Raw genomic sequence first — 24248 nt, 5'->3', positions numbered from 1 at the left:
AAACAGGCAAACAGACCCACGGGCATAAAGCTTGAGATTGCATCTTTTAAATGAAGTAATTTATATAAAAAACAAATATTCTCAGCTTCTGTAATCTGTACAAAAAGAGAGCGACTCCAGTCGAGCTCATTACGAGCCATTCAAAAGTAATTTGACCACTCCCCGGAGAGCGCGTGCTATTCAAACGCAAATTCTGAGAACGCCCACATCAGCTGTAAACAAAGCGCGTTGCAATCGAGTGAGGCATAATATAACCTACCTTATGGAGAAAAGTTTCTCAGAACAGTGCTGATATGAGGAGCAATATCTCCTGATATGAGGAGCAGATCCCGCTGAGGAGTGAGGTAGGCTGTTTTCTTTTCTCAAGTGTTGATGTGGAATAACGTTATGGAATAACGTTAGTGTAGGCCTATGCAAACCGCAAAAAGATGAATCGCATTTCTATAATATGACTCGCCTTTCTGTGAGATGAATGAAGGGTACATATTTGTAAAGACTGTTTAGCCTAAATATGAATCGCGCGTCTGTGTGTGAAAGAATAAACTGCTTTGCTATAGCCTACTGAGATGAGTAAAAATCGACTGGAATATGTTGAAATAAAATGTATTTGTATAAGCAACGTATTAAACTGCAAATTAGCATTTATATGCCCTAATATTTCATAAAAACAACGTTACAGTCAGTCACTTGTTGACTAGATTTGGGTACAGTTTTTAGGCTACTGTAGAATATACTGCCACATCAAATAGCCTAAGCTTTTGTTTAGCAATTTCTGCTCATATCTAACGTTATATATATAACTATATTATTTATATATATTATATATATTTATATATATTACATATTTATCATATGTATTCATTATTTTGAATATAGCAAATATATATATATATATATATATATATATATATATATATATATATATATATATATATTTGCTATATTCAAAATAATGAATACATATGATAAAATGTAGGCCTATAATCTTTTTTCTTTTTCTTTTTTACAAAGAAAGAGTACACTTGAAATATTGTTGAAATTGTAATTATTGTTGTAATTGTAACATTTTTAATAAAATAGCAAAACATATTTACAAGATAGATGTAAGCGAAATCTTAAATGGTCAATATAAGTCTTCTTCTAAATACATCTTTTGTCCTTGCATTGTGACTCAGTCAGTGTCACACCTGAATGAATGGCTAATTATGCAGAGTCATTATGCAGAGTGGGTGGGACATTGCAATCTAAGGTGTAAACTACTCCTCCCCCTCACATATTGGCTTTCCAAGCAAAACCTGTTTTACACCATTTAAATCAATGTATTTTTTTTTTTTTTTGTGAACGATAAAGCAAGACTATTTTCACATAATTTTGAAGCTAGAACTCAAAGGGACAACATCGATTAGTCAAAAGTCTTGTGGACACATATTTAATATGTGTTTTGTGGTCTTAATTCAGCAACTTTCATTTAAATTTTTTCATTTAAAGAAAATCACAAATTGTAAGTTACCATTAAGGTGATGGGTGTTTGCTTTAGTTGGGCTCTAGACCATTATATGTTTACTTCAATTTTTATTGTTGTTTGTCTGCTGTTATTGATTTATAACAGTTAAATGAACAAAGTAAAATGTGAACAGTTTTGACATAATCATGCTGTGATCTGAAAAAGGAAACTGATTGAGATAGTTTGGTTTAACTTGATAGCAGCAGTTTAGTGCTTCTTCAGCATATGATTATCAGTACTTTGCTTATAATTCAAAATATTTAATAAACATTGTTCTGATCAATAGATATTCAGATTACTTCATTTAAAACACAGACATTAATAATCAGCCTGTGAATCTCAACAATGGTGACAATAATAAAGCATGTTGCAGTGGCTGCCACCAATCACAACTCATTAATGGCTCCCACCAATCACAACTCATTAATGGCTCCCATCATGCATTGCGGTATGAATAAATTATGATCTGAATTGCTATGTAATTTACTTTTCCTAATTGAATATTCTGCTCATCACCATTGTTGAGATGCATAGACTGAATCTTGACATCTGTGTGTGCCTAAAACACATTTTTTTTTTTTTAAACAACTTTTAAGAAATCCTTTATATTATATCAAAAATTCTGGGCATTTATGCAGATTCATTAACCAACAACATAAATCGAAGTCAGAAAGAAGGATTTTAATGAGTTCAGTGATCAAGTTCAAATGATGATTGTCATAACATAACCAACACCATCAGATCACTTTTTTTCTTTGTTCAACTGGTGATTATAATTTAGAAACAACAGACAAACAAAATCTAAAGTTAATAATATATGGGTCAAGAGTCCAAATAAAGCAACCATTGATCGTCATAACGGTAACTTACAATTTGAGATTTTCTCCTTGTTAACATCAGGTGTCTTCAATAATGTTCAATCATCACTAAATTAATCACTTATCTCATTAACTTAAACACTCTTGAGTGTGGACTCATACACTCCCAGGAGTGTTAATTTAACACTGGAGTTTTTGCTGTGTACAAAGAGCCGTAGTTAACTGACAAGCTGAGCCATATCGCATTATTTATCGCTGGCGCTTTGTAGTAAATGCCGCTCCATCTGAAAGCAGGTGATGGCGATTTACTACTACTCAAGGAACCGGCTTTACTGACGAGATGCGCATAACAATCTCATGATATATATCGCCCAGCCCTACGTGACAGTTCTCCGTTACGGACATGACCGCTCTGAGAGCGACTTTAAAACTTTCACAGAGACCTCAAACATAAAGCACAAAGCCTTTCTTTAAAGTGAATTTCGTTTTTTTTATTAATTGTATCTGCATTTTAATCAATGTTTCATCAACCAATTGCCTGGATTTAATAAATAAGAAGTAAATATAGTAGAAAAATCATGACACAGATGCGCCGGCGAGTGAACTGGACTCTCATCTCATAAATGAACCGAAACTCAGCGTAAGGTACTTGCCTCACAGACCTGAGAAATATATAGAAATATATAGTCTACTTTTAAACAGAACAATTCAAAACGAAAGAAAACAGACTGCTCTCTACTTATGTAATCTGTACACTGTTAACCCTTGCTGTAAAAAAAGACCAAATTCTCTTGTTGAGAATTAACAGAGATTTAGTTAATAATAAAGTTTGTTGTCACCATAATGGAGATCAGTATTTGCTTAAGTTGGTCTCTTGTCCCTTGACTTCTTACCATTCATCTCTCTCTGACTGCTGTAACAGTGAGTTTATGAAACACATTTGTTATGACAAGAAATAATCAAGAAAAAGATGATCAGATGTTTTTGGGTATTCATATTTGTAGATTCACAGATGTGTGAATCTACAACATGAAATCAATATTTCTGTAATCAGGTCTTCTGAAGAATATTATAATCATAAGCCCTATTCGGACGGGACTAGTTTCACAGGGGGACGTTAGAGAAATTTCTGTTTCACAGACGTACTTTGAGATTTTAATCCTGTCCGAATCTGCCATGTCTGTCTATTTCTCACACGATCTCTGTAAAAATTCCAGAGCAAATTACCTACTATTTTTCGTCAAACTCGGCGGTCCTCAGAGAAATCTAATCCCGTCCGAATGCGAATGTCTGTGATTGCCGAAAATGTTTTTTTCCAAAAACGCTTTTTCTTGTGTGTTTTGGTCAACGTGAACTATCGTACAATCTCTCGCTATCGCGCCGGTATTCAAGTTTCTGCTTTTTGCGCACCGATAATGGATGCAGATGTGTTAGGTACACTGCGAAGAAATAAAAAAATGAAATCAACAAGAAGAGCCAAATCACGTAAACTGCTAAGACTGGCTAACTGTAATATCAGTTTCAGGTAAGATTACTTTCATTTCTGCACTTAAATACATAACGTGTAAATTATATAACTTTTTATTCCAGTGGGTTTATTATAAGAACCCAGTTCTATAAAATCATGATGATAAATGTATGTTTAGTTTTTTTATACTACAATTTTTATAAAATGTTTACAAAACACTAAATACCTTAGGACGTTTTACTTTATATTTCAAAGTGCTTAATTTTAAAAGTACTTAATTTCAAAATACATTTGATCAAATTTCATTCGCAATCCACGCATTCTGAACACGTGATCTTCTGCAACGCCCACATGTAAAACACAGACACTCCTACCTCGGTAACAAACACGGAGATGTTAGTCCCGTCCAGAGGTGGAGATTCCAGCGGTCAGAAAGTAAAAGTCCTGCCATATATTTATTCCACCCATGAACTCACACAGCAAAAACTCCAGTGTTAAATGAACTCTCCTGTGAGTTTATTTGGCTCCAGACTCAAGAGTGTTAAAGTTAATGAGCTAATTAAGTGATTGATTGAGTGATGATTGACCATTATTGAAAACACCTGATGTTAACAAGCAAAATCACTGAAGGAGAAAAATCACAATTTTAGACACCGTTATGGAGATTAGTGTTCGATTTAGTTGGGCAGTTGACCTTCAAATGATTATCATTAGATTTTGTTTGGCTGTTGATCTGAGTTATTACAGCCAGATGAACAAAAAGAAAAGTTGATCAGGTGGTGTTGGTTATATTTGAACATATTCATAATTTGATCTGAATCACTGAACTCAATTAGAGCCTAATCTCTGACTTAAATGTATATTGGTCATTACAACATCACAGTAATTCTACAGATTAAGTTCCAGATTTTTCAATATAATTCAAATTATTTCTTAAAAGTTGTTCTGATAAAGAAAAAGAAAATCTTTCTTTAAGGCACACACAGACATCAAGATTCAGTGTATGAATCTCAACAATGGTGACAAAAAGACTATTCAATTAGGAAAACAAGACAATTCAGATCATAATTTATTCATACCGCAATGCATGATGGGAGCCATGGATGAGTTTTGATTGGTGGCACCCAGAATGCACTGCAACATGCTTTATTATTGTCACCATTGTTGAGAATCACAGGCTGATTCTTGGTGTCAGTGTGTCCAAATAAACTGTGTCTGAGTCTTTTGATCAGAACAACTTTCAAGAAATCTTTCCGATTACATTGAAAATGATTAACATGGCATAATATTAGAGTCACAGGCAGCTATAATCAACAAGGTAAACTTAACTCTCTAAATGAGTTTTGTGATTCAGATCAAATTATGATTATGTCAAAACATAACCAACACCACCTGATCAACATTTCTCTTTGTTCATCTGAGAGTTATAACCCAGATACAACAGCCAAACAAAATCTAAAGTTATTAGTTTAAGGGTCAAGAGCCCAACTAAAGCAAACACTGATCACCATAATGGCAACTTAAAAAAGAGATTTTCTCCTTCAGTGATTCTGCTTGTTAACATCAGGTGTTTTCAATAATGCTCAATCATCACTCAAACAATCACTTAATTATCTCATTAACTTTAACACTCTTGAGTCTGGAGCCAAATAAACTCACAGGAGAGTTCATTTAACACTGGAGTGTTTGCTGTGTGAGTTCATGGGTGGAATAAATATATGGCAGGACTTTTACTTTCTGACCCCTGGACTCTCCACCTCTGGTCCCGTCCGAATCCGTACATGAAATCACAGACGTAGGTTGATAAGAATTGTAACTCAAACGTCGTTTGTAAAACTAGTCCCGTCCGAAAAGGGCTATAGAGTGCATTAAAACATTTTGAACTCTTGCTTGACTCAGACACACACAGACATCAACAATCAGCATATGAATCTCAACAATGGTGACAATCAAAAGTTTCATGTTGCAATGCATGCTGGGTTCCAGGATAGTATAAAACTCCCAGCATGCACTGCTGCATGAATAAAAAAAAAATATATATATATATATATATATATATTGCCACCATTGTTGAGATTCATGTGCTAAGTTGTGATATCTCTGTGTTTCTAAAAGACAGTGTAGGTCTGTTTTTTTGGTTGTGCATAATGTGTTAAAAAAATAGTCATTGTAATTTATTGCTGTGGTTTCATAGTGGTGGTAATGCAGCACTTCTGATTGAGGATTAGACCCTGAATGAGTGATAATTAATTATAATGAATGGACAGGCAAAATGATGATTTTGTCAACATAATCATTACAACTAGCCTGGTAATACCAAACTATGCTACTTCGCTTTGCTTCGTAGACAGAGTCTGGAATGGCATAATTGAAAAGCGTTTTCTTTCTCGCGGGCGGGCGCTTGTCTGAAGTTTAAAATCATTGGTTACCGGTAAGCCAATCACATAACGTTTGGTTATGACATATGTTATGCGCAGGCTCAGCCGCATCTAACTTCCACTGTAAACACATGTATGATGAGAAAACAAAACCATCGAGCGAAATACCGGAGTGAACATGGCTGTGAACGACTTTTGCAGATTATGTGAAGTAAATCTACGCATCCACAGTACAATCAGCGTCTACGTCACGGCTCTCTCAGCCCGCCCTCTGTTTGTTGATTGGCCGGCTGTTTTGAGGCCGGAGGAAAACGGAAAGATAGGTCGCTATTTCAGACTGAGTACAGAAGCGAACTGAAATTGAGCGGAAGTACGAAGTCTGACGTAGTCAGGCTATATTACAACCGCAATCATTCATAAACTCTCTGTGTGTGTGAACAAGTATGACTTGCAAAAACACAGCTCAAACAGTAAAAAATAAACTAATATTCTAGCATCAGCATCCCAACTAAAGCAAACACTGATCTCTATAATGGTAACTTCAAACCAAACATTTTCAATTAAACATCTCAATAACAACTTCTGTAGATGTATGACAGAAATAAAGTCATACTGATTAATAATATGTGTAATAATGCGTAATGGCTGGAAGTCAGTTGTAGTTCTTGTGTTTCTCTATTTTATGTTCTTGTGTTTCTCTTTACTTCAGTGAATCTGCTTGTTAACAGCAGGTGTTCATCACTAATGCTCAACAATCACTTACATATTCTCTTAATTATCTCACTGCAACACTGCGTCAATGTTACTTGTGGGGTTGAAAGGGTTAACAGTGTAAGATAAAAAGTCACACCCACAAAATGTATTTTAACAGTAATAAACTGTAAGTTATAAAACAGGTTTAAATACTGGCAACACTGTTGCCAGTAGTTTACTGTAAAATCTTGTTTTTTGGGTCACCGTTGTGCTGAAGAGTAGAGCCTGTGCTTCAGTCCAGGAGAAGATCTACAAACATTGATGATTTGCTGCATGTTGCTTTATTTAAAAGGCAGTGACTGTGTAGTTGTTGATCCAGTGGAAATCTCTTTATTTACCAAAGTTTTTTTGTGGTTTCAAATGAAATAAGTTCACAGTAATGCTTTGCTCGCGTTGTTAATGCTTTATAAATTTTAGTTAATACATTTAAATGACAGTTGGTCAATTTAAGCCAGTCAGTTTCTGCAAGTGAAATTAGTTAACTCGAGTTTTAGTGCATTTTTACAGTAACATACTGTAGATTACAGTAAAGAACTGTACAATTAACAGTAAATTACTGGCAACAGTGTTGCCAGTATTTTACTGTAAAAAAAACCTGGTAAGGTCTAACAGTGTATGAAATGTGCATTTCTCTCTGGCGCGTTCACTACTGCGAAGATCGCGAGTCAGCATCGTTCTTCATCTTTGCAGTCGACACAGAAAACACTTGTTTATTAATAAACAATTAAAATGTCTCCTTGCTATATTTGACATATTAATAATCATTACTTTTGCCGGTTCTTTGTGACAGCTTTAACCCACATGTTGAACGAGTCACACCGCATCAGCACCGAAAACAAGATTTTTTTTAAATCTAAAATAAAAAATCGTGATACGAACCGAATCGTAGGTTTGGTCTATCGTTACAGCCCTAGTAAGATGAGAAAGCAGGAGTTTATGGTTGTAAAAAAACAATGGCTATCTGAACATCTTTGCCAAGCGCAAACCAGAAGCAATCAATAAATTATCGGGGAGGGTCATGCCTTTTTTCACAATCATTTTGGAGGGTCATAGAAAAATGTATTGCTGGCGAAGGGAGGGTCATGTATTTTTTGACTACAGATCTCAAAACTCCTCCGGTAGCCCCTTAAATTAAAAACGAACAGTCCCTTAGATCCACGTTATGACTCTAATGCAGCAACTCTTCCTCTTCTCAACATGGGGGTGTGTGTCTGTATATACAGCTGTATAGCTACTACTAGCCCTGAGTGAATTGATAGAATTATTTTATGCCATGTTTCAGACTTATCCCTTAATAAAACATGAACAAATGAAGAGTTCAGATGCAAAAGCCTCTAAGTGCCATCTGAAATTTTCTTCTAGAATTATCATTTTTATCAAGCTGGTATATTTAAGTTCAGTAATTTTACTTAAATGACAATTAATAGGTAATTTTCATTGCCATTTAAGTGAAATTGCTGAACTCAAATATACAAGCTTGATAAAAAATCTCATTCTAGAAGAAAATTTCAGATGGCATTTAGAGGCTTTTGCATCTGAACTCTTCAAATACATACAGTGAACTAGAGTATTTGTATTATCTGGCATACATTTGACAGTAATATATTATTTCGCCACAGCCACAAATGTAACACTAAACTGAAAATAACTGTATAATAAACAGTTCAACAAATACGTCTAGGAATATAAAAAAGTATATATGAATAATAATTAAAAATATACTGTATACATCTCTTTAAAACTTAATGTCCAGAAACAATTTTTTTCAATAAAAGCCATGTCAGTTTTTTTTATACAAAAGTACAAAAGAAAGTGCAACAGTACCATATCATACCATACCATCTTCTTCCACTTATCCGGGGCCGGGTCGCGGGGGCAGCAGTCTAAGCAGAGATCCCCAGACTTCCCTCTCCCTAGACACTTCCTCCAGCTCTTCTGGGGGGACACCGAGGCGTTCCCAGGCCAGCCGGGAGCCTTCCCAGGAAGGCGTCCAGGAGGCATCCGGAACAGATGCCTGAGCCACCTCAGCTGACCCCTCTTGATGTGGAGGAGCAGCGTCTCTACTCTGAGCTCCTCCCGAGTGACCGAGCTTCTCACCCTATCTCTAAGGGATCGCCCAGCCACCCTGCGAAGAAAGCTCATTTCGGCCGCCTGTATCTGGGATCTTGTCCTTTCGGTCATGACACAAAGCTCATGACCATAGGTGAAAGTAGGAACGTAGATTGACCGGTAAATCGAGAGCTTCGCCTTGCGGCTCAGCTCTTTCTTCACCACGACAGACCAGTACATCGACCCCATTACTGCAGAAGCTGCACCGATCCGTCTGTCAATCTCCCGTTCCATCCTTCCCTCACTCGTGAACAAGACCCCAAGATACTTAAACTCCTCCACTTGAGGCAGGAACTCTCCACCAACCTGAAGTGGGCAAGCCACCCTTTTTCCGACTGAGGACCATGGCCTCGGATTTGGAGGTGCTGATTCTCATCCCAGCCGCTTCACACTCGGCTGCAAACCGTCCCAGTGCATGCTGAAGGTCCTGGCTTGATGAGGCCAACACGACAACATCATCCGCAATGAGCAGAGACAAAATCGTGTTGTCACCAAACCTGACACCCTCCGGCCCCTGGCTGTGCCTAGAAATTCTGTCCATAAAAATTATGAACAGAACCGGCGACAAAGGGCAGCCCTGCCAGAGTCCAACATGCACCGGGAACAAGTCTGACTTACTGCCGGCAATGCGAACCAAGCTCCTGCTTCGGTCGTACAGGGACCGGACAGCCCTTAGCAAAGGACCCCGGACCCCATACTCCCGGAGCACCCTCCACAGGCCGCCGTGAGGGACACAGTCGAATGCCTTCTCCAAATCCACAAAGCACATGTGGATTGGTTGGGCAAACTCCCACAAACCCTCCAGCACCCTGTAGAGAGTATAGAGCTGGTCCAGTGTTCCACGGCCTGGACGAAAACCACACTGTTCCTCCTGAATCCAGGGTTCTACTATCGGCTGTATTCTCCTCTCCAGTACCCTGGCATAGACTTTCCCAGTGAGGCTGAGAAGTGTGATCCCCCTGTAGTTGGAACACACCCTCTGGTCCCCCTTTCTTAAAAAGAGGGACCACCACCCCGGTCTGCCATCCCAGAGGCACTGTCCCCGACCGCCACGCGATGCTGCAGAGGCGTGTCAGCCAAGACAGCCCCACAACATCCAGAGACTTGAGGTACTCAGGGCGGATCTCATCCACCCCCGGTGACTTGCCACCAAGGAGTTTCTTAACTACCTCTGTGACTTCAGCTTGGGTGATGGACGAGTCCACCTCTGAGCCCTTAGCCTCTGCTTCCTCAATGGAAGACGTGACGTGATTGAGGAGATCCTCGAAGTATTCCTTCCACCGTCCAACAACATCCCCAGCTGAGGTCAACAGCTCCCCACCTCTACTGTAGACAGCGTTGGTAGGGCACTGCTTCCCCCTTCTGAGGCGCCGGACGGTTTGCCAGAATCTCTTTGAGGCCAGCCGATAGTCCTTCTCCATGGCCTCACCGAACTCCTCCCAGGCCCGAGTTTTTGCCTCCACAACCACCCGGGCTGCAGTTCGCTTGGCCTGCCGGTACCCGTCAGCTGCCTCAGGAGTCCCACAAGCCAACCAGGCCCGATAGGACTCCTTCTTCAGCTTGACGGCATCCCTTACTTCTGGTGTCCACCACCGGGTTCGGGGATTGCCGCCTCGACAGGCATCTCAAGTCTTCATAAGAGGCTGGATCCAGACTGGAGCTGACATACTCTCTAGTTACCTCAGGATGGGCATCCCGAGATAAAACAGAGAAGCAAAAGGAATATAATTAGCTAAGCTGCTGTTCGCAACATTAAGCAAAGATAATCATCAAATTGCCATTGAAGATTGTCAGTATCTGCATATAAAAACTGTTACGTGTTAGAGATCTAATTACCTTAATACAATGAATGTAGTTATCATAAAATCAAACCATGTTTCAGTTCATAGTTATGTAGCTGTAGTGGTTGAAGATGAGTGACATTAGTGTTTGTTTTTGTATTATTGGTGTTTTATCCATGTCATATTGAGAGAAATAACAGCATCATCTTTCAGTAGAGCAGTTTTATAGGCTTATCCTGAGTCAAAAAATGTGTTTCTAACAGCAAACCCTCATAATAAAGTGAGATGATCTGTTGATGTGGTTGAATGGCTTGTTGAATGAGTGTTGATAGTCTGAGGCTCATCAATATTAACAGATCTGCTGAAAACACTCTTTATTTCATGACAATAGTTCCTGTTTTCACCTCATTTATTATGCTGATGTCTTCAGATCTCCTGTAAATTGACATTTAAGCTCGTTGGTGTCAATAGACTGAGAGTAATTGTTGGTTTCTATATAGCGATACATCATCAGTGAAGCTCCTCCCAAAGCAATCACATCATCAGTGAAACTCCTCCCACATCAATCACATCATCAGTAAAGCTCCTCCTACTGTAATTCTCCAATAAATGCTGGAATATTCCCATCAGCTACAAGTGAAGACGAGCAGCAAAGCATCAGGAAGAGCTGAAATCTGTAAAGACTGAGTTTATTAAAGAGGACAGTGAGAACATGAGTGACCCAGAACCCTGCAGAATGAAACACACTGTAGATCCTAAAGAACAAAGAGGTTGGTGTTTATTCTTCATTCATTCATGATGCTGAAGAACATTCATGTTAGAAAGATTCAAGCACTTCTTCAGTTTTAGACAAACGGGTAAACTATGAAATAGAATAATATTTTCTTTCTTGTTTGTTTACCACAAATGGTCAGTAAAGGGAGGTTTGAGAAACTGTTATATTGATTGTCAACATCAGGTCCAACTAAATATTTTAGCTGTTTTATTTTACATTTATAAGGCTCACATTTTTTTGCAACCATGTTACCAAACATTTTGACATTTCTCAATATAGTTTGCTGAGTATTGACACGATTCGATATTGATTGTTTTGGATATACTGTATATATCAGATAAAGTACATGGCAAATGTTCTCAAGGAAAAGAAAATCTCTCAAATAATCCTGTAAACTACACATGGGAGTCAGTTTGTACTACATATAATATAATATTGAGGGTTAACATTAACTGATTTGTATACAAAAACTTAAATTACATTCAAGGATGTTTTTTTAAATACTAATAAAATTATACTAACTTTACAATTACATAATCATATTACTATAGTGGCTGTCAAAAAAAGTTTACTGATTTATTCAAACATGCATCAAATATTGAACATTGAAAATTATAATGAATATGTAATGTGGTGCATATAATTATCAAAATGCTCCTCTCTAGAATTATTTTTTCTAGCTGAATAACGAGTTATGGTCACTGAATATGGTTTTTCTTTTTTTGTATGATTTATTTATAGTTTTTATGATACATACAGGGTGAAAAGAAAATAAGTAAACAACCAAACAAATAAATAGGTATAAGTCAAGTCACCTTCATTTATATAGCGCTTTTAACAATATAGATTGTTTCAAAGCCGCTTTACAGTGATAATAGGAAATTAAAATGCCAGAGATTTGTTGTTGCTTTATAGCAGCTCTAGAATAAAGTTATTGTCCAGCTAAAGTTAGTTTGATTGATTCACTTCCGTTGCAAAGATCATTAGTTATTAACTTAGGGGCCGCTTATACGACAAGGCTTTGGTCACTTTAAGAAAAAAAACAATAATATAGTTGATAACAGTTACAAATACATCTGACTAAAGTTAATTAGAAACAAACAATCCTTCACTTGGTAAAGGTTTGGCCATTTGCTTTGTGAACACACAGACACACAAATCATGGACATTATTCAAAAAGAGTAAATGATCCTGAAAAAATAATCACGCTCATATTATTCACAGTCAAAAATGAGTGCATTGGAAATTAATGAGACGCATTTCATCTTGTGGAAGCTCATTTTTGAGATATCAACCTCAAATTTGGTGCAACCTCAAAACTGCTTGTTTAGATTATACATCTAAGGGTCTGCTATGCCCGTTAGGTGTCAAAGCGCACTCCACGAGAGGCATGGCCTCATCGTGGGATTGGTCTAGTGGGATTTCCTTACAAGATATCTGTATGGCGGTAGGCTGGGCCTCCCCGTCTACATTTATAAGGTTTTATAACCTGGAGGTTCCTGCTTTGCAGGCTAAGCTGCTCTCGTTTAATAATTCAGCAGTATCTTCCGATGCTATCGGCTCAGAACGCTGAATACTGCTAGAGCATCGATCACTGATCGACCATATACCTCTGTGGGCAGTGCGTAAGTCCCCCAATATTTATCAGTACAGGCCGAGCTCGCCCTGGCTGTATGAAACACTGATATAACCTGCTCCTTTTAGAGCACTATGTTATTACAGGAATGATGCTATTCTAGCCCCTCTTCCCGGATTCTCTGTGAGTCCCTTATGGTTAATGCACTGTATGAGCCCCGGGCACCTGCCCGTGGGACTTTAGTGTGGAATCATAGCACGCACGGCGTTTTTCCTCTAGCGTAAGCTATTACGCAGTACGAGAGAACCTCTTGTAAGAGAACGTACTCGGTTACTAACGTAACCTCGGTTCTCTCTAGAGAGGGAACGAGTACTGCGTAACTTGCCGTGCCTGCACACGCTCTGGTTCGCTTCGGCGATGAAAAACGTACTCGGTTACTAACGTAACCTCGGTTCTCTCTAGAAGAGGGAACGAGTACTGCGTTTTTGTAAAAACGCTACGGGAAAAGTCTCTTTTCACGAAATACTGAAGCAAAAAATTATCCTTAATTTTCATACATGTAAAGCGCGTTGCGGCAGTGCTTAGCTATGGCGAGACGGCTTGCTCGCTCATTGGCTGCTCTGCAGCAACTGCATAAGCCTATCGAGCGAGGCCTGAGGTGACGTCAGGCCAATGAGGACGCTTCGCGCCCTCCTAGCCATTTCCCGCCGAGACAGGTGTGGCTAACCTCTATATAAGGAGCTCGAAAAGGCTGATTCACTTGATTTTTCATCTCTTCAGCGAAGCTCTCACATCGCTGGATCACGAGGAAGCAAGCGTCGTTTGAGGCAAGCACTTCAGCGGGACGAGCCACTCGAAGCTGCGCTTTCCGACGCTATATCCTTTCATTACTCTGTTCTTGTGTGTGTGTGTGTGTGTTCGCCCCGCGACACTCACCCCCTAAAAGAGCTGCGTCTTTTTAAAGATGCCTTCGTGTGGCTCGTGCCGAGCCCCACTCTCCCAGGGAGACCACCACGTCATCTGTGTTTCTTGTTTGGGTGAGGACCATGCAGCGCTCGCGCTCGCTGACGGCGGCTGCCCTCACTGCGAGCTTTTGCCGATGGTGACTCTGCGGACTCGCCTGGCATCCTTCTCAGAGTCTGCATTCCCCGCCGCGCTGCCGCGCCGTAAGAAGCGCCGCTCGCAGCGGGTCCCGGAACCCGCTCCAGCCCGACCAAGCTCGCCGGTTCGCCCGCCTGCTTCACCGGCTTCGCCTGTATCACTTCCTGATGCTCAGCGCCCGCAGTCTGCCGCCGCTTCATCAGAGGAAGTCGTTTCCGAGGCCGCGTCGGGGGAGAAGGATTCCTGCTCTCTGCTAGCTTCAGGCAGCGAGGACTGGGCGAGCTCTGAGGACCTCGCGCCTCCTGCCCGCAATCCCACTACGAGAGCCAACATCGAGAAGGAGCTCATGCGAGTACTCACGCTGGCCGCGGCGAGCCTCGGCCTCGAGTGGTCTGCACCGGAACTCCCCTCTCGTACCCGGCTGGATGGTAGCTTCCTCCCTGGTGAGCGCACTTCTCCGGAATCTAAGCCCGCCCCCTTTCTTCCTGAGCTTCATGAAGAAGTGGCGAAGGCTTGGAATGCGCCCTACTCTGCGCGAACGCGCTCGTCTGTGTCGCCAGCATTTTCCTCCTTGGATAATGCAAAAGACCGAGGCTACCTTTCACTTCCGCCGGTGGAACAGGCGATAGCGACCCACCTTTGCCCGCCCTCTGCTGGACGGCGGACTAAACCGGTGTTGCCTTCTAAAGCCTGCCGCATGACGTCGACGCTGCTCGCGCGAATTTTCTCCGCCGCTGGGCAGGCTGCGTCAGCGCTACACACCATGGCTACGCTGCAGATATTCCAGGGTGATCTCCTCCGTAAGTTGGATGAGATGGGACCTGAAGGTATCTGCATCGCGGATTTGAGGAGCGCTTCGGATCTAACACTCCGCGCTACCAAGTCTGCTGCACAAGCCATGGGAAGATGTATGGCTTCCGCCACTGTTGCTGAGAGACATCTATGGCTTACGCTCACGGAGATGGCTGATTCCGAGCGCAACGCGTTTCTCGACGCCCCGCTGTCTTCCGCTGGCCTTTTCGGTTCTTCTCTCTCCGAGTTCGTGGAGAGATTTACCGAAGCCCAGAAAGCGTCTCAAGCCTTCAAGCACTTCCTGCCGAAGCGCTCCGGTTCTGCAGCGAGTCGCGAAAAACAGACTCCGCGGAGCTCTCAGCCTCAGCCCCCGCCTTCTGCCACATCTTCACAGCAGCGACAGCAGCGACAGCAGCACAGCTCTAGGTCCCGCTCTCGCTCTACTAGCCGACGCCCCGCTCAGCGCGGGCCGCGGCCGAGGATTGTGGTAAAGCCGGAAGCCCCGAAGAAGTCCTAGCACTCCTAGGAAAGCGCAGGTGTGTGAGTCCCGTTGCGGCCGGTCTCTCACCTAAGCACGCCGCTGTTTCAGTCCCAAGACTTGCGACTGTTCCAGCGTTTTCTGCAAGACGCAAGCCTGCACAGTTGCCCGCTTGCCTGCACACAAAAGCCGTTTTCACGGCTACCCAGATATATCCCGAAAAGAGTGTATTTTCTGGTGTCCCGGCCACGGCCGATGGTGCTATAAATGTAGTGTCGATGCCCACTCCTCAGTGCCCATCCCTACACACAAGCACAGCCCTACACTTAGGGCTCGCGCACATAAAATCGACTCAGGTCGATTGCGCTTCCAATATAGTGAAAGTGCCCACTTCCCAGTGTCCACATACACTATGTCTCACAGACCACAGGCTCTCTGTAAAAACGAGACCTGTGCGCGCTCGCTCTGCTCAGGCAGGCAGCGCGTCCAAAGCAGTGAATGTGCCCGCTTCCCGCCCACATTTACTCGCAGACATGAGTCCCGCGAGGCTCGCTCAGTCCTCCCTCACTCAGTTAAGCACTGTAGTAAGGCCGAGGACGAGCGCTCTGCCCGCTGTATTAAGCGCGCCCCCCGCCTCGAATGCCACAGGCATAACGCCTATGTTATCGCACCCCGAAGCACCTCTGTCGCACGGCGAACAGAGCGCGCTTCGCATCCAGCCCTTAGCCAGCCATGCAGAAGCATGGGCAGCGCTTCCAGGGGTTTCGGACTGGGTGCTAGGCATTATAAAGAGAGGCTTCTCGCTACAGTTTTGTCGACGCCCTCCCCGCTTCACAGCGCGCGTCGAAACTACGGTGAATTTAGAAGTAGCACACCTACTTCGCACCGAAATATCAAAACTGATATGCAAAGGGGCGATAGAGCATGTACCCCTAGCTCAAAGCGAAGGGGGGCTATACAGCAGATACTTTCTAGTCCCCAAAAAGGACGGTGGTATCAGACCCATACTGGATCTAAGACGGCTGAACAAAGCATTAGTGAAACGCAGTTTCAAAATGCTCACGACCAGGAAAATCCTCGCGCATGTTCGCCGAGGAGACTGGTTCATGTCAATAGATCTGAAGGACGCGTATTTTCAAATACAGATAGCGTCACTTCACAGGCGATACTTGAGATTCGCCTTCGAGGGTCAGACATACCAGTATACAGTCCTGCCGTTCGGCTTGTCCCTGGCACCTCGTACATTTACGAAATGCATGGACGCAGCGCTCGCTCCTCTCAGACTCAGAGGCATGCGAGTGCTGAACTATTTGGACGACTGGCTGATCCTAGCTCAATCACGATCACAGCTCGTGGAGCACAGAACCATTTTACTCGATCACCTCGAGAATCTTGGTATCACGGTCAATTGGACGAAGAGTTCACTGAACCCCAGTCAAACGATTTCGTTTCTGGGTACCATTCTGGACTCACAGTCTATGACAGCGCGGCTGTCGCCACAGCGCGTGCTGCACATTCAGCGCGCAGCGAGATCTTTCCGCTGTGGCGCGTCTACCCCGCTCAGGACGTTTCAAAGGATGCTAGGTCTCATGGCCTCAGCATCACCGGTTCTTCAGCTGGGCTTGCTCCGCATGCGCCCTCTGCAGTTCTGGTTGAAAGCGCGAGTACCGCGCGGAGCGTGGGTGTCCGGCCGGTTACGTCTCAAGGTCAATCAGAGCTGTGTGACAGCCCTGATACCTTGGTTGGCGGGCGACTGGTACCGATCAGGTGTAAGCCTGGGGACTTCCTCGGGAGTGAGGATGGTGTCGACAGACGCATCCACCTCGGGATGGGGAGCGCTGCTCGAGGGCAGACCGTTCTTCGGCCTGTGGTCGAAAAGAGAAAAGCTCCAACACATCAACTGCCTGGAAATGCTGGCAGTGCACAATGTGCTAACGCGTTTTTGTCCCCAAATCAAGGATCAACACGTCGTAGTCCGTTCGGACAACACGGCCGTGGTGTCCTATATAAATCGCCAGGGCGGTCTGAGATCCACATCCCTGTACAGGCTGGCGAAACGCCTCCTAATATGGGCTCAGCACAATTTGCGCTCGCTGAGAGCAGTGCATGTGCCTGGGCTCCAGAATGTGGGCCCAGACAGACTGTCCAGGAAAAACATTCCCCTGGGCGAATTAAGGTTCCCCTCCCTTAATCCCAGGCTCTTTGTGAGTCTATCTGGTGATTATGCACTGTACACCTGGTTAGCTTCCAGTGATCGGTGTCTTTATCCCAGCACGCACGGCGTTTTACAAGGGGTTCCCGTAGCGTTTTTACAAAAACGCAGTACGAGAGGACTCTCGTAAGAGAACGTACTCGGTTACTAACGTAACCTCGGTTCTCTCTAGAAGAGGGAACGAGTACTGCGTTCTCTGCCGTGCGTACGGTTCACTCTGGTTCGCTTCGGCGATGAAAATCAAGTGAATCAGCCTTCTCGAGCTCCTTATATAGAGGTTAGCCACACCCAGAAGCGCCCTCATTGGATCTGACATCATGAAAGGCTTCTCTCGATAGGCTGGTGCAGTTGCCGCAGAGCAGCCAATGGGCGCGCGAGCTGTCTCGCCCATGTCTGTATGCTGCCGCAACGCGTTTTACAATGATACAAAATTAAGGATCATTTTTTTTTTGGCTTCAATATCTCGCGGAAAAGAGTTTTGCCCTAGCGTAAGCTATTACGCAGTACTCGTTCCCTCTCTAGAGAGAACCGAGGTTACATTAGTAACCGAGTACGTTTTCTCCAAAGGCGAATCTTCACACAGCTGCCCTTTTATTTGTGCAGACATTACAAACGCTGAGGAAAACCGTTCTAGGTAGGGCTGTCAAGTTACTGTGTTATGAGGTATATATATATAAATCACATAATATGCGATTTTATACACAGGAAAAAAGAACCTACACTCTAAAAACTATTACTGGGATAAACTTAATTTTATTGGTGAAACATTTTTACACTTAAAAATATTGAGTAAATTTTAAAGCTGTGAAATCAATGAAATATACTGTATGAATTGAGTAAATTCAAGTAAAAAAATTAAGTAAATCTGAGTAACTGCATCTGGTACATTAACAAATAAAAATGAGTAGAAATAATTTAACATTTAAACATTTAAAAAACAATACAGCACATTTTACACTGTGTTTAACACATACAATATTGACTACATTTAAACTCATTTAAAAAAAACATTTTAGAAGTAAAAATGAAACATTTAAACATTCAGGTAGCCTAATTCAAGTGTAATCAGTAGATCTGTTATCCAATTTCCACCGGATCAGTGCTGGTTCTCGAGCCGGAGATGGACTCGCGCTCAGCGGGTGAACTTTGAACTTCATACCGCCATCCTGCATTTCACTCACAGCCGAAAGATACTGCGAGCGACTGACTCCATAACCTGCCAATAAACAAACAGTGCACAGTTCTGAGGACATTTTATCATCCAAATTAATTATATTCATTATCATTAGGAATAAAGTCGTGCGTTTATGCAAGACGTTTCAATCACGCGAAAAGACAGGCGCGACTCTCGTTTAGGTGTCGAATTACGCCTCTGTATGTTGTTTTGCATGAAATAAAATGATTTAAAGCACAGTAATGATTTTATAGATAAAAATAAAATATACACAAACCTGAATTTCACAGAGGAAATGCACAAAATCTGCGACGTTGAGAAGAGGACTGTTGTTCTGGACTGGAGAGTTCAAACAGCCCGCGCTCACTCAACCAACCGTCGAGTTGTCGTCACGTCAGAGGGTGGGGGAGGGAGATCTTATCAGAGAGTGTATCGCTTTTCTGTATCGCTTTTACTGGCACTATGTAACTTCGGGGTGCGGGTAGTAACCAGAGCTCAAAAAGAACTACAAAATTCGACTGCTTTACGGCATACGTCACTTCGCCCACCACTTCCTCAAATTCGGCCGTGACAGGCCAACCAGCGCGTTTGTTTTCGTGCGTCTGTTTTCGTCATGGCTGAAGCAGCAGCGAAACGTAAGAAGTCCAAGGTTTTGTCGGAGTAGAGTCGGAAGAGGAAAAGGGAGAGTGATAAACTGAAAGGCAGGACGAGGATCAATATTGGTCGAGCGTTTGCTCGCTGGCGTGAGCTTATCGTCAGACCGATGCTGACTTGGCCGTCATGCTGTTGAACTAGTAAGTAAATTGCTTGCATACTATCTTTAGTTTTTCTAATCTGTTGTCTGCCTGGCTACGTTACGGAAACTATCTGGTCCTCCATTTATCTTCATGAATCAGCTAACGTTAGTAGATGAGCGAATTATCAATCTGGTAGCTAGTAAACACTAACATGCTAGTTTTAGATGGTTAGGATGCTATCGCTATCATTCTCGTTCAGATTTGAGCATTGCAATCGACATGCAAATCGCAAATGTTTGAGTTAAAATGTTTAGTCTACTAAACATGTATAAATTATGAAAGGAGGAAGATTAATAATATTATCATTGCCCATATGAAAAAAACCTGCATGCTTCATATACAGTAACAGCCCGTTCTCATCCCAAGTCGTCATATACTGCAGCTTTCAAAATTTCTTCAATATCTGACGCACAAAGCACCCTTTAGCGTCCATATGAGACGCATAACCCTACCACAGACCTAAACCTACCCATAACCGAAGCGTCTCATATTGACGCTAAGGGTGCTTTGTGCGTCGGATATTGAAGAATGTTTGAAAGTGACGATTTGGGGATGAGAATGCGTTGACAGTAACCGTAAATCATTTTACGACAGCGGTAATGGACAATTCCGCTTCCAACCTGTAGGGCGACCGCAGAGGAAAAGTTCCATGTTGTTGCTTTAATTGAGTAAACTTACTCAATTTCTTAAGAGTGTTAAATATATTAATAATATTGATTTGAATCAAGTAATTATTTTTGTTTCTTCAAACAGATCAGTTTAATTCAACATTCTCAAATATTTTGATAGAAATGTCACAAATATATTAAGTATATTATAAAGAAATAATTGGTTTGTAAAATACTAAATCATTTTATTGAAAATAACTTAAATATATCTGTAAATTTTAGATCAAATTAACTGTTGGATTTTTACTCAATTATTTTGGTATGTTTAACTCAAACAATCAAGTAAACGATATTCAGAGATTTGATTAAGTTAATAAAGTTAAAAATTTCTGAAATATTTACTAAGCCACATAATTATTTTTTACAGTGTACAAGGTTGAATATCTTAATATATATTTTCTTAAATAATTAATTATAATACATTTAAAAAATGAGAAAAAGAGGAAAACATAAAGCAGTAAGCCACTTTTGCTTATGGATGAAAATTTTTGGATATAAAATAAAGAAATTAACAACATATTCAAGATAAGAACTTAAATCAACCCTAAATATATTCACAGAATAAATGGGCAGCAGTTTCTTTAAAAAGACCACAAAATGAGCAAGTTTAATCAATATCAAGATATTTACAGCTGAATTAAACGTGTCGTTCAAATCTTTTAAGTTGTTGCGCGTGTGATAACCTGGTGATAACGTGTCGTAGGTCACATGCTAACGTTAACATGGCAGATGTCCGGTTCGCATTCATACTCAACGAGATCAGGCTATAAAGTACCTACTCTTTTAGCGCTTGTTAAGTAAGTACTTATTGAAATTAAGTACCTACTCATTGAGTATGCGGTTTCGAACGCAGCCATTGCTTAAATACACAGAACAGAAGACTGGAAAACGAGACACAGCTGGGACAAATGAACTCATAACGACGAACTAATTAACAAATCAGGTGACGGCTTAAATCACAGAGACACGTGGGCAAACTGGGTGTCACAGGCAAACATAACATGAACACAGACACTAAACGTGAAAGACGTACTGTACTGCAATCAAACATTTTTCTTTCATTTCAGAGCTAACGGAAGAGAGCGAGGAGAGTGAAGAACTGAGTGAAGTGGAGGAGGAGAGTGAAGAACTGAGTGAAGTGAAGGAGGAGAGTGAAGAACTGAGTGAAGTGAAGGAGGAGAGTGAAGAACTGAGTGAAGTGAAGGAGGAGAGTGAAGAACTGAGTGAAGTGAAGGAGGATATTGAAGAACTGAGTGAAGTGGAGGAGGAGAGTGAAGAACTGAGTGAAGTGAAGGAGGAGAGTGAAGAACTGAGTGAAGTGGAGGAGGAGAGTGAAGAACTGAGTGAAGTGGAGGAGGAGAGAGAAGAACTGAGTGAAGTGAAGGAGGAGAGTGAAGAACTGAGTGAAGTGAAGGAGGAGAGAGAAGAACTGAGTGAAGTGAAGGAGGAACATCATGTCAAACCTGGAGAAAAACCTTTGAGTCGCTCAAAGACTAAAAAGACATTTTTAAAGAAAAGAAGAGCCAAGAAATCTTTCACCTGCACTCAGTGTGGAAAGAGTTTAACAAACAAACGTAGTCTTGAGATTCACATGAGAATCCACACTGGAGAGAAGCCGTTCACATGTGATCAGTGTGAGAAGAGATTCACAAGCAAACCAAGTCTTGAGCTTCACATGAGAGTTCACACTGGAGAGAAGCCGTTCACATGTGATCAGTGCGGGAAAACATTTCTTCAGGCATCAAACCTGAAGACACACCTGGCAGTTCATGTGAAGGAAAAGCCACATTCATGTTCTGTGTGTGGAAAGAGTTTTTCAAGGCGGCACACTTTACATGCACATCAGAAAACTCATACTGGTGTGAGAGAGTACATGTGCTTTGAGTGTGAGAAGACTTTTACTACAGCGATATATTTAAAACTGCACCAGAGGATCCACACTGGAGAAAAACCTTACAAGTGTTCACACTGTGACAAGAGATTCAGTCAGTCAGCAAATCTGAAATCACATGAGAGGATCCACACTGGAGAAAAACCGTACACATGTGATCAATGTGGAAAGAGTTTCACATACAAACAACATCAGAAACTTCACATGAGAGTTCACACTGGAGAAAAACCATTTACATGTGATCAATGTGGAAAGAGCTTCACAACCAAACAAAATCTTGATGTTCACATGAGAGTTCACACTGGCGAGAAGCCGTTCACATGTGATCAGTGCGGGAAAACATTTATCCAGGCATCAGACCTGAAGAGACACCTGATAGTTAATGCGAAGGAGAAGCCATATTCATGTTCTGTGTGTGGAAAGAGTTTTTCACTGCAGCAAAATTTACATAGACATCAGAAAACTCATACTGGTGTGAGAGAGTACATGTGCTTTGAGTGTGAGAAGACTTTTATGACAGCGAAATGTTTAAAACTGCACCAGAGGATTCACACTGGAGAAAAACCTTACAAATGTTCACACTGTGACAAGAGGTTCAGTCAGTCACAACATCTGAAATTACATGAGAGGATCCACAGCAGAGAAAAACCTTACAAGTGTTCACACTGTGACAAGAGATTCAGTCATTCATCATCTCTGAAAACACATGAGAGGATCCACACTGGAGAAAAACCTTACAAGTGTTCACACTGCGACAAGAGATTCAGTCGGTTAGCAAATCTAAAAACACATGAGAGGATCCACAGTGGAGAGAAGCTGCACACGTGTGATCAGTGTGGAAAGAGTTTCTCTATTAAAAGTCTCCTGAAGATACACATGAAGATCCATACAGTGCAGAAACCACATCGCCACAATCTGAGATCACGGTAAGAAGTTCATCTTTATGTGCTGAGAAACAAAATCTCTTCTGTGTAAGTTAGTCAGTCAAATATCTCTTCTCCACCTATAGTTGGCGCTGTTTCACTGTGGCTGCTGTTGAATCATCCAGGTTGTGAATGAGGCCGACACCAGATGTGATTGTAAAGCGCTTGGTGTGTACAGTAGTAAATAGCAGCGCTATATAAATGCCTCATTCATTCATTAGTTTCTTAACAGCCACGATGAGAAACGGACATTTTGTTGTTCGATTGGTTTCTATTAACTCGTGTTCAACCCAACATGAGTGTGTGATATGAAAAAAATCTGCACAGTAAATTCCCCGGTGTTAAATTTAACACCGCTCAGTGTTTATATGGGAACCACCAGCAGGGTGTTAAAAGTAACACTGAAGCAGTGTTAGAGTTAATGAGATAATTAAGTGATTAATTGAGTGATGATTGAGCATTGAAGACACCTGATGATAACAAGCAGAATCACTGAAGAAAAGAGAAACACAAGAACTACAACTGACTTCCGGAGATGGAATCAACTAAAGATAAAAGACAACATTAAATCTCTGAAGATCTCAGCAGAGGAGGATTAAACAACTCCACAAACAGCATTACCAGCTTCACGTATTACCAACTAGTTATAGAGAATTAATAGAGGTGTAGATGTTGATGTTTTATTGGAAATAATAGATTTTTGTAAAATCACCATTATGGTGATCAGTGTTTGCTTTAGTTGGCTAGTTTGAATCTTGGCTTTGCTATGCAAGTTTGTGGACTTTGTAACAGTGTTTAACAAAACACATAATTTTATTACAAAGGATGCTAGAAACAAAAATGATCAAGTGATATAGTTTTAACTGTCATGAAGTAGAATGATTCACTAATCTCATAGATTAGCAAAAATGTTTTTTTTGTTATTGAAAGATTAGTTTTTTTCACCAATGATAATTTCTTGCCACAGAAAAGACATTCTGAATTATGACTTTCTTTTTGAACATGGCGGAGGAAATTATTTAAGACGCACAAAGACATCAAGAATTAGCA

At 41.4% G+C, this 24248-nt stretch overlaps 2 protein-coding genes across 2 annotated transcripts in view; one reads left to right on the top strand and one right to left on the bottom strand.

The window, feature by feature from the left end:
* LOC311081484 (zinc-alpha-2-glycoprotein-like) overlaps positions 1-24248 on the bottom strand; it is a gene marked incomplete at both ends in the record, with an annotated part of 524658 nt that overhangs the window by 153918 nt on the left and 346492 nt on the right. The window lies entirely within an intron of this gene.
* Positions 11392-23745, top strand: LOC311090782 (uncharacterized protein). Its single transcript, XM_084126292.1, has 2 exons — positions 11392-11581; positions 21452-23745. The coding sequence occupies exons 1-2, from the start codon at positions 11524-11526 to the stop codon at positions 23203-23205; spliced, it is 1812 nt and encodes a 603-aa protein (XP_083982418.1). The 5' UTR covers positions 11392-11523; the 3' UTR covers positions 23206-23745.

This window comes from Abramis brama (assembly GCF_963993115.1).
Source record: "Abramis brama genome assembly, chromosome: 1".
NCBI lineage: Eukaryota > Metazoa > Chordata > Actinopteri > Cypriniformes > Leuciscidae > Abramis > Abramis brama.
The sequence above is the reverse complement of the archived record's forward strand: the minus strand, read 5'-3'. Positions and strand labels throughout refer to the sequence as shown.